General features: G+C 41.6%; 2 protein-coding genes across 2 annotated transcripts in view; one reads left to right on the top strand and one right to left on the bottom strand.

Annotated features, from left to right (window-relative positions):
- rsad1 (radical S-adenosyl methionine domain containing 1) overlaps positions 1–1,325 on the bottom strand; it is a 42,250-nt gene extending 40,925 nt beyond the window's left edge. The window contains exon 1 of the mRNA XM_061884658.1: positions 1,169–1,325. Coding sequence (XP_061740642.1) covers positions 1,169–1,249 — 81 coding nt within the window. The 5' untranslated portion in view covers positions 1,250–1,325. The remainder of the gene's footprint in view (positions 1–1,168) is intronic.
- Positions 1,326–1,350: 25 nt separating this feature from the next.
- btr02 (bloodthirsty-related gene family, member 2) overlaps positions 1,351–14,695 on the top strand; it is a 26,911-nt gene continuing 13,566 nt past the window's right edge. The window contains exons 1-2 of the mRNA XM_061884656.1: positions 1,351–1,463; positions 12,671–12,949. Of these exons, the coding sequence (XP_061740640.1) occupies positions 1,383–1,463; positions 12,671–12,949 (360 nt within the window). The 5' untranslated portion in view covers positions 1,351–1,382. The remainder of the gene's footprint in view (positions 1,464–12,670; positions 12,950–14,695) is intronic.

The following is a 14,695-nucleotide window of genomic DNA, read 5'->3' as shown; positions in this document are numbered from 1 at the left end:
GCCTATCCCCAGGTGCATGTCTTTGGAAGTGGGAGGAGCCTATCCACAGGTCCATGTCTTTGGAGGTGGGAGGAGCCTATCCCCAGGTGCATGTCTTTGGAGGTGAGAGGGGCCTATCCCCATGTGCATGTCTTTGGAAGTGGGAGGAGCCTATCCCCAGGTCCATGTCTTTGGAGGTGGGAGGAGCCTATCCCCAGGTGCATGTCTTTGGAGGTGGGAGGAGCCTATCCCCAGGTGCATGTCTTTGGAGATGGGAGGGGCCTATCCCCAGGTGCATGTCTTTGGAGGTGAGAGGGGCCTATCTCCAGGTGCATGTCTTTGGAGGTGGGAGGGGCCTATCCCCAGGTGCATGTCTTTGGAGGTGGGAGGGGCCTATCCCCTGGTGCATGTCTTTGGAGGTGGGAGGGGCCTATCTCCAGGTGCATGTCTTTGGAGGTGAGAGGGGCCTACCCCCAGGTCCATGTCTTTGGAGGTGGGAGGGGCCTATCCCCAGGTGCATGTCTTTGGAGGTGAGAGGGGCCTATCCCCAGGTGCATGTCTTTGGAAGTGGGAGGAGCCTATCCCCAGGTCCATGTCTTTGGAGGTGGGAGGAGCCTATCCCCAGGTGCATGTCTTTGGAGGTGAGAGGGGCCTATCCCCAGGTGCATGTCTTTGGAGGTGGGAGGAGCCTATCCCCAGGTGCATGTCTTTGGAGGTGGGAGGAGCCTATCCCCAGGTGCATGTCTTTGGAGGTGGGAGGAGCCTATCCCCAGGTGCATGTCTTTGGAGGTGGGAGGAAGCCGCAGAGAACCCACGCAGTCACGGGGAGAACATACAAACTCCACATAGAAAGACCTTGAGCCCGGGATTTAACTCAGGACTACTCATGACCTTAGTATTGTGAGGCACATGCACTAACCCCTGATCCACCGTGCTGTCATATTCCGTACAATTGACCACTAAAGTGTAACACCCGAATATGTTTTTCAACTTGTTTAAGTCGGCCACGTTAATCAGTTCATGGTGTGAATGTGAGTGTGAATGTTATCTGTCTGTGTTGGCTCTGTGATGCGGTGGCGACTGAGGTAGGCTCCAGCACCCCTGTGGCCCCGAGAGGAACAAGCGGTAGAAAAAGGACGAAAAGAGTAACATAAACAAAGGTATGAACAAATATAGAGCAAAACTTTACCTTTAAAGGAGAAATACTGTATGTCCCCAATGTACTCTGAGGCCTAACAAGTTCAGTATTTTCTGTTCTAAAGTACTTCATTATTCTGTACTATAAGTTTTTTTTTACATGTAATATTCCCATGACTTTAGTTCAGCTTCCCAGTCGTACACTATTTGCTGTTCTTGCTGAGAGCGGAGCTCAGATAACATCCGGGGTGGAGTTTGGAGCGAGAATGCCATTGTTCTTAGATCCATTATTGGTGTTACCCTGTTTGCCTGGGGAGAGAAGACGTAGCACAGAGAGCACACCACAGGTAAGGCTTCACTTCAATAGTTTATTACCTCTCTTTAATATAGAAGCAAACACCTTTGACTTCTTCATACAGTAGTTGGCTTTAGACATCATGGAAAACAATCAGTTTCCAGAAGTGTCCGTAGAAACCTGGTTGTAGAACACTGGACGCTGTGTTCACGGTTTACGTAAAACCTTTACGGTATCTTGTAGCTCCTTTAAAAGTGATGTCATGAAGTCGTTCTGTGGCTACCTGTTGGTCCACATACTTGACATGCTGCATATTCTAAATTCTTCATTCTCTGTAAGTCTTGAGCAGGAAGAGACGAGAAAGACGTATTCTGTGTAAGGTGGGTTATAGCAATGCTTCTTACATTTGTTTGTAAAGACCCTACTGGGGAACAGAAAGGTTTCCGAGACCCCCTTGAATTAAAAAATGACTATTGAGAACTCAATATGTATTTATCTGTACAAATATCTACATGAGTTTCATTCTTGATGTAATCAAGCAGATGAAGAAAATAAGTCTGCAACAACTTAAACGAAATCTGCAATGACATTTCCATGCTCTAAATTAGTCTGATTTCTCCAATATTTTTTTTTTTGTATTGTCACACCTAGCTGTAGGGGTGTAACGGTACACAAAAATTTCGGTTCGGCACGTACCTCGGTTTAGAGGTCACGGTTCGGTTAATTTTCGGTACAGTAAGAAAACACAAAATATACATTTTTTGGGTTATTTATTCACCAAATTTGTAAACGATGGAATAACATACAAATACACACATGGTCCATTGCCAGAGTTAATGTGGTCAACATGTATAAAAAAAACTAAATAAGATAAGGCTCGGAATGGTTTCTTAACAAAACCTTTCTACATATAAAGTGCTTTTTTTATTGATTGATTGAGACTTTTATTAGTAGATTGCACAGTACAGTACATATTCTGTACAATTGACCACTAAATGGTAACACCCCAATAAATTAGCCTGGCTAACTTGGCAGTAAGAGGATATATGGGTTCATTGTTCTTCCACCATAGAAGTGTGTCAAAATTTAGTTTTTAATGCAATACAGCAACCCCCCCGCGGCCCCGAACGGGACAAGCAGTAAACCAGGGGTAGGGAACCTATGGCTCTAGAGCCAGATGTGGCTCTTTTGATGACTGCCTCTGGCTCTCAGATAAATCTTAGCTGACATTGCTTAACACGATAATTATGAATAATTTCGCTGGTAATCACAGTGGTAAAAATAAAATATAAAACATTCTCATGCATTTAAATCCATCCATCCATTTACTACCGCACCTGTTCAAGAAGTCGCATTAATGGTGGGAAGTATTTTATGTCACGATGGGGGGGGTCGCAGCTTGCTGCAGGGTCGTTCTCCCAGGAAGGCAGATGGACTACTCGGGACATTGCATTTAGGTAAAAACATGATTTAATTTAAACTAAAAAAAGATACAAAGAAAAATCTCTTACAGTGGAGGCACAACTTGGGCTAAGGAACAAAGCTAACGCATAAACAGACCATGAACATAAATCAAACAAAACTTACTTGGCATGGCATGAAGCACGAAACTATGGCAAGGCATGAAACAAGTCAGCACAGAGCAAGAAAAGATCACATTGACGCCAGGGCGACTGACTGGCAAAGACAAGCTTAAATGCTGCCTCTGATTAGTGCTCGGGAAGCAGGTGAGCGGGCATTTTGTCCACCAGAGACAGGTGGACAAAAGGAGTAACCAAGGAAACCAGACAAGGGAGTGGAAAAAAACAGGACATGACATTTTATTTATTATTGGTTAGCTTCAGAATAACAATGTTATTAAAAAGAATAAAAGTCTTATTATACTCTAAAAATGTTGGTCTTACTTAAAAATGCACACATTTAGTTGTATTCAGTGTTAAAAAAATATGATATGGCTCTCACGGAAATACATTTTGAAATATTTGGCTTTCATGGCTCTCTCGGCCAAAAAGGTTCCCGACCCCTGCAGTAAACAATGGATGGATGGATGGTGTTGAATCTGCTGTTATAAAAACATTTGTTATTTATTGCTTTAGCCCTGCCTGACTCGCCGATGAGAGGCTGCTTGAATGCGGTGGTGACGTTTCAAAGGAGTTAGCATGTTTGACGTGTTAGCAGAAGCGTACCCAACTGCTGCTGAACAATGTTGGCAAACCTCCGTCCTCCATTGTTGTATCGCACCGCGCAGCCAAAGTGTTCCCAAACGGGAGATGTTAAACGAGGCAGGAGGTTCTTCCAGCTCTGTCTTTTGCATGTTACTAAAACAGCCTTCTTTCATCTCCGTAATATCGCAAAAATTCGCTCCATTCTGTCCACTAAAGACGCTGAGATCATTATCCATGCGTTTGTTACGTCTCGTCTCGATTACTGTAACGTATTATTTTCGGGTCTCCCCATGTCTAGCATTAAAAGATTACAGTTGGTACAAAATGCGGCTGCTAGACTTTTGACAAGAACAAGAAAGTTTGATCACATTACGCCGATACTGTATATACCTTTATATACATATATACATACATATATACTGTATATACCTTTATATACATATATACATACATATATACCTATACTGTATATACCTTTATATACATATATACATACATACATACCTATACTGTATATACCTTTATATACATATATACATACATATATACCTATACTGTATATACCTTTATATACATATATACATACATATATACCTATACTGTATATACCTTTATATACATATATACATACATATATACCTATACTGTATATACCTTTACATACATATATACATACATATATACCTATACTGTATATACCTTTATATACATATATACATACATATATACCTATACTGGCTCACCTGCACTGGCTTCCTGTGCACTTAAGATGTGACTTTAAGGTTTTACTACTTAGGTATAAAATACTACACGGTCTAGCTCCATCCTATCTTGCCGATTGTATTGTACCATATGTCCCGGCAAGAAATCTGCCTTCAAAAGACTCCGGCTTATTAGTGATTCCCAAAGCCCAAAAAAAGTCTGCGGGCTATAGAGCGTTTTCCGTTCGGGCTCCAGTACTCTGGAATGCCCTCCCGGTAACAGTTCGAGATGCCACCTCAGTAGAAGCATTTAAGTCTCACCTTAAAACTCATTTGTATACTCTAGCCTTTAAATAGACTCCCTTTTTAGACCAGTTGATCTGCCGTTTCTTTTCTTTTTCTTCTATGTCCCACTCTCCCTTGTGGAGGGGGTCCGGTCCGATCCGGTGGCCATGTACTGCTTGCCTGTGTATCGGCTGGGGACATCTCTGCGCTGCTGATCCGCCTCCACTTGGGATGGTTTCCTGCTGGCTCCGCTGTGAACGGGACTCTCGCTGCTGTGTTGGATCCGCTTTGGACTGGACTCTCGCGACTGTGTTGGATCCATTGTGGATTGAACTTTCACAGTATCATGTTAGACCCGCTCGACATCCATTGCTTTCCTCCTCTCTAAGGTTCTCATAGTCATTATTGTCACCGATGTCCCACTGGGTGTGAGTTTTCCTTGCCCTTATGTGGGCCTACCGAGGATGTCGTGGTGGTTTGTGCAGCCCTTTGAGACACTAGTGATTTAGGGCTATATAAGTAAACATTGATTGATTGATTGATGTTGTCCTAGCCCGGTGGCTGCTAGCATGCCCTGTGTTGTGCCTCACTCTGCATTGTTTACACAACCTGCGGTGCGCTACCTAATATGTCCGTGTGGAAACTCGTTCGGTAGACCTCCGAACTGAACCGAAACCCCCGTACCGAAACGGTTCAGTACAAATACACGTACCGTTACACCCCTACCTAGGTGTGAAGTCCAAGTGTCCATGCACACGCCAAAATGTGTGCATGGGGGGGGTTTACTTCATTTCAGCACAGATCAATCATCAATCAATCAATGTTTATTTATATAGCCCCAAATCACAAATGTCTCAAAGGACTGCACAAATCATTACGACTACAACATCCTCGGAAGAACCCACAAAAGGGCAAGGAAAACTCACACCCAGTGGGCAGGGAGAATTCACATTCAGTGGGACGCCAGTGACAATGCTGACTATGAGAAACCTTGGAGAGGACCTCAGATGTGGGCAACCCCCCCCCTCTAGGGGACCGAAAGCAATGGATGTCGAGCGGGTCTAACATGATACTGTGAAAGTTCAATCCATAGTGGCTCCAAGACAGCAGTGAGAGTCCCGTCCACAGGAAACCATCTCAAGCGGATCAGCAGCGTAGAGATGTCCCCAACCGATACAGGCGAGCGGTCCATCCTGGGTCCCGACGAGCGGTCCATCCTGGGTCTCGACTCTGGACAGTCAGTACTTCATCCATGGTCATCGGACCGGACCCCCTCCACAAGGGAGGGGGGGACATAGGAGAAAGAAAAGAAGCGGCAGATCAACTGGTCTAAAAAGGAGGTCTATTTAAAGGCTAGAGTATACAGATGAGTTTTAAGATGAGACTTAAATGCTTCTACTGAGGTGGCATCTGGAACTGTTACCGGGAGGGCATTCCAGAGTACTGGAGCCCGAACGGAAAACGCTCTATAGCCCGCAGACTTTTTTTGAGCTCTAGGAATCACTAATAAGCCGGAGTCTTATTAGATAACTGGATTACTTTTCCGGTTGACCCATGACGTCACACTCGGCCTTGTGGATGCTTACAACTTGTTTTAACTGATGTCCGCTGTAATATTGGCACAGAGTCAAAATATTATGTCTATAATGGCTATGTTGATGTTTAATAGCAGACAGCTAGGAGTTTCTTGGAAGGAATCTTTGGATGAAAATCGTTGTGGAAACACAACTTTTGAATGTTTCAAAATTCAAAAGGCTCTGTGGATTTATGGAAGGAGTTTTAAATCCGTAGGAAAAGGCCGACTGATAAGCAGAGTGAGGTTGTTAGGTTGCTACTGTACTGGACTAACTTGCTGGTTGTGTGGAAAGTGAATCAGTTGGCTTGCACAAATGCAGCGTGAAGAGTTTTGTGTACGCTTGATTATTCATCTTTAATATTCCTGCTTCTTCATCTTTCATCTCGTCCCTGTTTTGTTCAGGAGTCTGAACTAAATCGGCATTTTTTCATTTATTCTATTCTGTGTCATATGTGTTTTACGTCGCACCAAGTAAAATTCCTATTGCGTGAGCCCGTTCTCAAACAACGGCAATAAAAACTATTCTGATTCTGATTTGACATTTCCCAAGTTTCCTTCTTAAATCAATCTCTTGTTTCTTTTCTTCTACCACGGATGCACTTGAGAATGTTCAGTCCTTGTAATTTGTGAAGCAAATAAACAGTCTCCTCTTCATCACAAGTATTTCTCTCTTTTTATTGAATTGTATTCCGCACGTTGAAAGTGGCGCATGCAGGATACGAAGGGTCCTCTCCGGCCGCAAACACCCCCTCCGGAGATCTGCTTTCCAATGGAATAATCCCCGTGTGTCAGTCCGACTTTTCAAAAAAACTAACAGTGGTGCGATCCGTGACTCAGATCTTCACATGTTTATTTTTCCATCTTTGTTTCATTCTCTTCTGACCCACTTACTTCCTTTTTAATCCGTTACCATGGTTACACATTGATTTCACCTGCTCCTGGTGTTCTACACACACCTGGTTCTCCTTGATTTCTCCCTATATAAGCTTTCCTCTTTCCTTTGTTCAGTCTTGTCAGGCTTTCCCTCGACAGTTTGTCTATGTTTTAGTTTTTTCCTCTGCATTTGTCTTTGTTTCCTCTGTGTTTAGTATCTCCTGTCTTTAGTTCCTGTCAAGTGCTCTTATTTTGGTTCAGCTTCCTGTTTGTCTCCCTGTGTGCTGTTGTCACCTCATCTGCGGCTGATTGGCAACTGGCCACACCTGTAGCCAATCAGCCCACTCCTATTTGTTCCCACTTTGTCTTCCAGTTAGGGCTGGATCATTTGTATTGTCGTGTCAATGTCATTTTCTACTTGTCATTCCTACTGCTCGTGTGAATGCAGCGTAGCGGTAAGCTATATCTGGTGAATGTTTGTAGCTTACTGTTTTTTGTTCCCTGCTTCCGATTTGTTTGTTCATAGCCCTTAGTTTGTTATATCCGCCCACGTGCGTGCTTTTTGATTGTACCCTTTGTTTGTTGTAGTTGTAGTATTTTATATTAAAATCACGTTTGCTCACTCCATGCCTGCCTCCATCTCTGCATCTTGGGGTTCGTCAACAAATAACTCTGACAAGTCTGGGTCCATAACTTTGCCTTTGAGCAACACGTATCGACTGACTTCACGTACGTATATTCTCGCTAGCTTTTCCCGCTAAGCCTTTGTTTTATTCCAGCTCTCACGCTGATGAATTGTTTTTCCTCTTTGTGTGCCTTTGTGCCAGTCTTAGTTTATCTGTTTTTTTTATTCCTAGCTTTTATGCTAGCGCCCTTGGTTTATTTTGTCTGTTAGCTCCAGTCTTTTTGTTCGTAGCCTGCTTTTGTCAAGTTTAATAAATCATTTAAACTTACCAGTGCTGTGTACTTGTCGACGCATCCACGGAGGGACAAACCCGGCATTACTATGCCAACCAGTCTTTACAAACAGGATCGGATTAAAGTGCTTCCGTGGGTTGTAGGAGGCCAAACTATTTGGAGCTAGATGGAGCCTGCGTACCACAGTTTGACAATCCCTGTGTTAAAAAGCGTCAGATCATAAAGTTCAAGCATTTTGACATGGCTTTGCATGCACTTTTGCAGTCTTAACAGAGCATACTGTGTGTTGTCACAGTTTTTGGGACTTTTACTACAGTTTAAGCTCTCCGCCAGACCCCTCCCTCTCTGCTTCAGTAACATATATTCTGTCACCAACTACAAAAACATGCTAGCAGCATACAAGCTGACAATCATAGAAGTAAATTGGACATGGTATAATTCACCTTAAAAGCTTTTTTTTTTTTTTAAAAGGCAAGAAGCTAGATTTTTGGCTACTTCCAATACACTATTTGAGACTTTAAAAAATAGTATATTATAGGCGGGGGGTCGGCAACCCGTAGCTTTAGCGCCGCCCTAGTGGCTCTCTAGAGCTTTTTCAAAAATGTATGAAAAATGGAAAAAGATGAGGGGAAAAAAAAAAAAAGATATATTTTTTGTTTTAACATGGTTTCTGTAGGAGGACAAACATGACACAAAGCTCCCTAATTGTTATAAAGCACACTGTTTATATTAAACATGCTTCACTGATTCCAGTATTTGGCAAGCGCCGTTTTGTCCTACTAATTTCGGAGGTCCTTGAACTCACCCTAGTTTGTTTACATGTATAACTTTCTCCGACTTTCTAAGACGTGTTTTATGCCACTTCTTTTTCCGTCTCATTTTGTCCACCAAACTTTAACGTTGTGCATGAATGCACAAAGGTGAGTTTTGTTGATGTTATTGACTTGTGTGGAGTGCTAATCAGACATATTTGGTCACTGCAAGCTAATCGATGCTAACATGCTATTTAGGCTAGCTATATGTACATCAGGGGGGTCCAAAGTGCGGCCCGGGGGCCTTTTGGGGCCCGCAGGTCATTCTTTAATGGCCCCGTGGTACATTTTAAAAATACAATTGGGAAAAAAAACAAAAAACATAAGTGGTATAAAAGCGCAAAACAGGTGAAATGTAACAAGAAAATGTTGCAATGCTTTAATAAAATAAAGCTGCCTTGCAGGCTGTTTCTTTCTTTAAAAAATAATAAACGGGTTGTACTTGTGTAGCGCTTTTCTACCTTCAAGGTACTCAAAGCGCTTTGACACTACTTCCACATTTACCCATTCACACACACATTCACACACTGATGGAGGGAGCTGCCATGCAAGGCGCTAACCAGCACCCATCAGGAGCAAGGGTGAAGTGTCTTGCTCAGGACACAAGGGGCGTGACGAGGTTGGTACTAGGTGGGGATTGAACCAGGGACCCTCGGGTTGCGCACGGCAACCCCCCCACCGCGCCACGCCATAATGAATCAAAATCAATGTCATTTTGAATTATTGACCTATTCAAGGCTTCAATTACGTCACATTAAATATTCCACTTTGAGATATTTTTGGGGGAAAATGTTGCATATTTTGTGTTTTGTCATATAAAAACTGAGCTGTTTTCTTTAAAGAAGGGCCTAAAACAAACGAACAAACAAAAAACATAACAATAAAACTTAAAATTGACGGATAGATCTGAAGTCGATCTCGAGATTGTTGTGCTAAAAGTAAACAGTAAAAAAAAATGTAGGATTTATTTTTGAACACTTTAATGAGTAGGACACTTTTGGATCCCCAATTATTTTAGTGTGATTTGTTTTTAAGTGTCAAAATCCAAAATTAAGGCTCCAATTATCATATAATCTCATATATTCCACCTAAAAAAGTTATTGGTTGCAAATATTGCATATTTAGTGTTTTTTTAATTTTTTTTCCTAATGTTGATCTAGATATTTAAAACTTGAATAATAATAATAATACTGAATAATGACACATTTTTAATATTTATTTTTTTTACCAAAACCATTTGGGGTCCCCGGGATCATAACTGAGTGGAGGCCTAAATGTATATTTTTTATTCATATATTGTATTGGTTTTTAAAATAAACATCATGAAAATGGCCCCCGCTTGCTTTGATTTTTCAGTGTGCGGCTCTCAGTGGAAAAAGTTTGGACACCCCTGATGTACATATTGCATCATTATGTCTCATTTGTAGCTATATTTGAGCTTATTTAGTTTCCTTTAAGTCCTCTTAATTCAATTTATATCTCATGACACACTATCTGTATGTAATAAGACTTTAAATTTTTTGCGGCTCCAGACATGTTTGTTTTTGTATTTCTGGTCCAATATGGCTCTTTCAACATTTTAAGTAGCCGACCCCTGGTTATAGTCTGACCATGTGGTGAAATGGCAAAAAGAGGACACAAATATGCGTGCCAAGGCCGGGACTAGGTGAACATTTGCCAATTATACTTCAACTTGCTTTATAAATAATATATTTATTTAAATAAAGTATTTTCTCTCCTCTGTTGACAGCAGTGTTGGCGCTAGGAATTTTCAAAATGGGGTCCCAGAGACCCCATCAAGTCATAAAAATGGGGTCCGACAATACATTATTGGGGTCCCACTTTTTTTGTAAGCATTTTGAAAACAAATGATAAACGTATGCATATTATACCTCACATTATATATTGTGTTTTGGAAAAAGGTTGTCGTAAATGTTACTTCATTCATTAAAATAAATATAAAAAGAAGACAAATGTGTATGCATATGTAAATTTATTCACTTATAAACATTCTTTCACTTTCTTCTTTCCTTCATGGATCTAAACTTTACCGCTGCTGGTAGTTTTTCCATGTTTTTATTGAATAAGTTGTAGGTGTATTTATTCCAGTATAAAAGTGTAAAAAGTGTTTTGCTTGGGTCATGAAATGATGATAATGGTGTGACAAGGCATACATACATTTTAGATTTAACACATAAATCTCTAGAGTCTACATCAACTTCACGTCTATTCCTCATTTCAAAATGTTTTAGTTTTTTTATGTTGTTGTCATGTCTTGTGATCATGTTTTGTTTAGTTATGTTCTGTTTTGCTTAAGACTCCATCGTTTCCTGTTTTTGCACTTCCTTGTTTGCTTTGTTACCACGACTACCCATTAGTTTTCACCTGTCCTCATGTCACGCACCTGTTTCACGTTTTGCACTCGCACACCTGTCACTAATCATGTCTATTATTTCAACCGAAAGTTGCCAGGTAGTCAGCCTGGCGACTTTACCTCTACTCCCTTCATGCCATGCCAGTTAATCACACTGTCCATAGTTTCCCTCCTGCCCATGCCACGTAAGTTTTTTTTTTTTTTATGTCACAGTTATTGAGTTTTGTTTTTTGTCCATAGTTCTGTCTTTGTGCTAGTTTTTGTTTTCATTAGTCAAGTCTGTTCTCCGCCATTGTGCGCGCCTTTTGCTTGCTTCCTTTTTTTTTTGTAGTTTGTTAGTGTAATAAATAAACATGTACTTACATTCACTTCTTGCCCGCGCCAACTTTCCTTTGCCTTCCAGGAAAACAAACCCCATAGTCCATGATTTGACAGTTGTTTTTTTTGTTTGTTTGTTTGTTTTCCACCCTTTTTTTTCAAACAGAACTATGTTTTTTTTATGGCAAACACACAAAATATGCAAAATCTTCCACCAAAAATATTTTTCAAATTGGAATATTTGATGGGACGTAATCGGGGTTGAGGGGGTGAAGCGGGCGGGTGTATATTATAGCGTTAGTGCTGCAAGGGGTTCTGGGTATTTGTTGTGTTACGGTGCATGTGTTCACCCGAATTGTGTTTGTCATTCTTGTTTGGTGTGGGTTCACAGTGTGGCAGATATTTGTAACAGTGTTAAAGTTGTTTATACCAGTGGTTCTCAAATGGGGGTACGCTTACCCCTGGGAGTATTTACAGTAAAGGTATGCCAAGGGGTACGTGAGATTATTTAAAAATAGCAACAATTCAAAAATCCTTTATAAATATATTTATTGAACAATACTTCAACAAAATATGAATGTAAGTTGATAAACTGTGAAAAGAAATACAACAATGCAATATTCAGTGTTGACAGCTTGATTATTTTGTGGACATTTTCCATAAATATTGATGTTAAAGATTTCTATTTTTGTGAAGAAATGTTTAGAATGAAGTTGATGAAACCAGATGGATCTTTATCACAATCCCCAAAGAGGGCACTTTAAGTTGATGATTACTTCTATGTGGAGAAATTTGTATTTATAATTGAATCACTTGTTTATTTTTCATCAACTTTTTACTTATTTTTATGTCTTGTTGACCAAGTATGCCTTGATTATCGCTCAACCCACCCTCTCGCTCTCGCTGTCTCTGCCCCTCCCTCACGAATGTTGCTGCGTGCGCACACCTTCACATTTTTAGTTTTTAACCCCTTCTTAACCCTGTACGTACATTGAAAATACACACAACCCTGACTCTAAACGCCGGACATTTGAGGCATTTAAGAAACCCCTCCCGGACAGCCCGGACAGTCCCGCAAAAGAGGACATGTCCGGGGAAAAGAGGACGTATGTTCAGTCTAGTATATTATGGGACACTCGACAAACTATTTTGCTTTTCAGGTCCATACACTAAAAATAACTTTTCCCCCCTGATCTAGCTCTGTATTGACTTTCCACGTCCTCCTTCGTGTTTCCAGCCTGCTCCGATGGCCTCCACCACCGGCCTCCTCCCCGAGAAGTCCTTCCTGTGCTCCCTGTGTAAGGACGTCTTCAGCGGTCCAGTCACCACACCGTGCGGACACAGCTTCTGTCTGTCCTGTCTCAGCGACTTCTGGACCCGACACCAGTCCAGGTACTGTCCACAGTGCCGCAGGCTGTTCACCTACAGGCCCCAGCTCAGCATCAACCACATCCTGGCTGATATCTCCGAGAACTACAAGAAGACCAGGCCGGAGAAGCCTCCGGAGGAAGAGACGGTACTTGATCCCTTTTCCGTAGAAAGTATTGTTTTGATCAGCACTGTTCGCCAGTCGTTTGTTAGCCAACAGGTTTACGCTGTCACACTTATGGATTATGTTTTCGTTTTGGTCATGTTATGTTTAGTTTTTTGGACGTTCAGTTCTTGCTTTTGCACTTCCTGGTTTGTTTTTGTTACCATGACAACTCATTGATTTTCACCTTGCCCTCAAATCACGCACCTGTCCTCAGTCCTAGCACCTGTCACTAATCATCATAGTCATTATTTAAGCCATTCCGTCCCTGTCCTCGTCCTGGCAACTTTGTATCGTATCCTACGTGACCTTCTGAGACCTTAACCACGTTTTCATGTACCGACCTTCATGCCTTTGTTTTTGTTACCATGACAACTCATTGATTTTCACCTTGCCCTCAAGTCACGCCCCTGTCCTCAGTCCTCACACCTGTCACTAATCATCATAGTCGTTATTTAAGCCATTCCGTCCCTGTCCTCGTCCTGGCAACTTTGTATCGTATCCTACGTGACCTTCTGAGACCTTAACCACGTTTTCATGTACCGACCTTCATGCCTTTGTTTTTGTTACCATGACAACTCATTGATTTTCACCTTGCCCTCAAGTCACACCTCTGTCCTCAGTCCTCACACCTGTCACTAATCATCATAGTCATTATTTAAGCCATTCCATCCCTGTCCTCGTCCTGGCAACTTTGTATCGTATCCTACATGACCTTCCTCAAGTCACGCACCTGTCCTCAGTCCTCACACCTGTCACTAATCATCATAGTCATTATTTAAGCCATTCCGTCCCTGTCCTCGTCCTGGCAACTTTGTATCGTATCCTACATGACCTTCTGAGACCTTAACCACGTTTTCATGTACCGACCTTCATGCCTTTGTTTTTGTTACCATGACAACTCATTGATTTTCGCCTTGCCCTCAAGTCACACCTCTGTCCTCAGTCCTCACACCTGTCACTAATCATCATAGTCATTATTTAAGCCATTCCGTCCCTGTCCTCGTCCTGGCAACTTTGTATCGTATCCTACATTTCCTTCTGAGACCTTAACCACGTTTTCATGTACCGACCTTCATGCCATGCTGTTTGTTTTCTGATCACGCCACGTAAGTTTGTTTATGTATGCCTCCGTGCAAGTTTTTGGTTTGTTTGTGCCACAGTTAGTTTCTTTTGTTCGTTTGTATATAGCCATGCCATCATGCTGTTTTTGTTTATAGTTCATTGTTGTTCATGCCATTGAGCAAGTGTTTTGGTTTCATGTTTATAGTTATAGCCTCGGTTCTAGTCTTTTGTTTCATAGCCCAGTTTTTGTACCACCATTGAGCGCGCCCTTTGTTTTCTTGTTTTTGTACTATAGTGTTTAAATAAATTAAACATACACTCACGTTCACGCCTGGCTCGTCCCAAATATTCTCTGCATCGAAGAAGCAATACAAATCCGAGTCAAAGTCCCGACATGTGCAACAACTCTGTAACTATTTCCCCGAAACTTTGTGGAAGGGGAAATAATGAACATAATGTAACAGAAATTGTTACATTATGTTCATTATGAACCAGGAAGTAGCCTGCTAGCTAACAAATGAACGGAACTTTTGTAGGAGGGATGCATTTTCCGCTTGAGTCAGAATGTAACAATTCATAAACCACGGTATGCTAGGTTGGTGGACAAACAAACGTGGCTCTTGAATTAAAATCTAAAAGCCAAAAGCAGTGAAATTGTCACCTTGT

The sequence above is a fragment of the Nerophis ophidion genome, linkage group LG23 (assembly GCF_033978795.1).
Source record: "Nerophis ophidion isolate RoL-2023_Sa linkage group LG23, RoL_Noph_v1.0, whole genome shotgun sequence".
Taxonomy (NCBI): domain Eukaryota; kingdom Metazoa; phylum Chordata; class Actinopteri; order Syngnathiformes; family Syngnathidae; genus Nerophis; species Nerophis ophidion.
The sequence above is the reverse complement of the archived record's forward strand: the minus strand, read 5'-3'. Positions and strand labels throughout refer to the sequence as shown.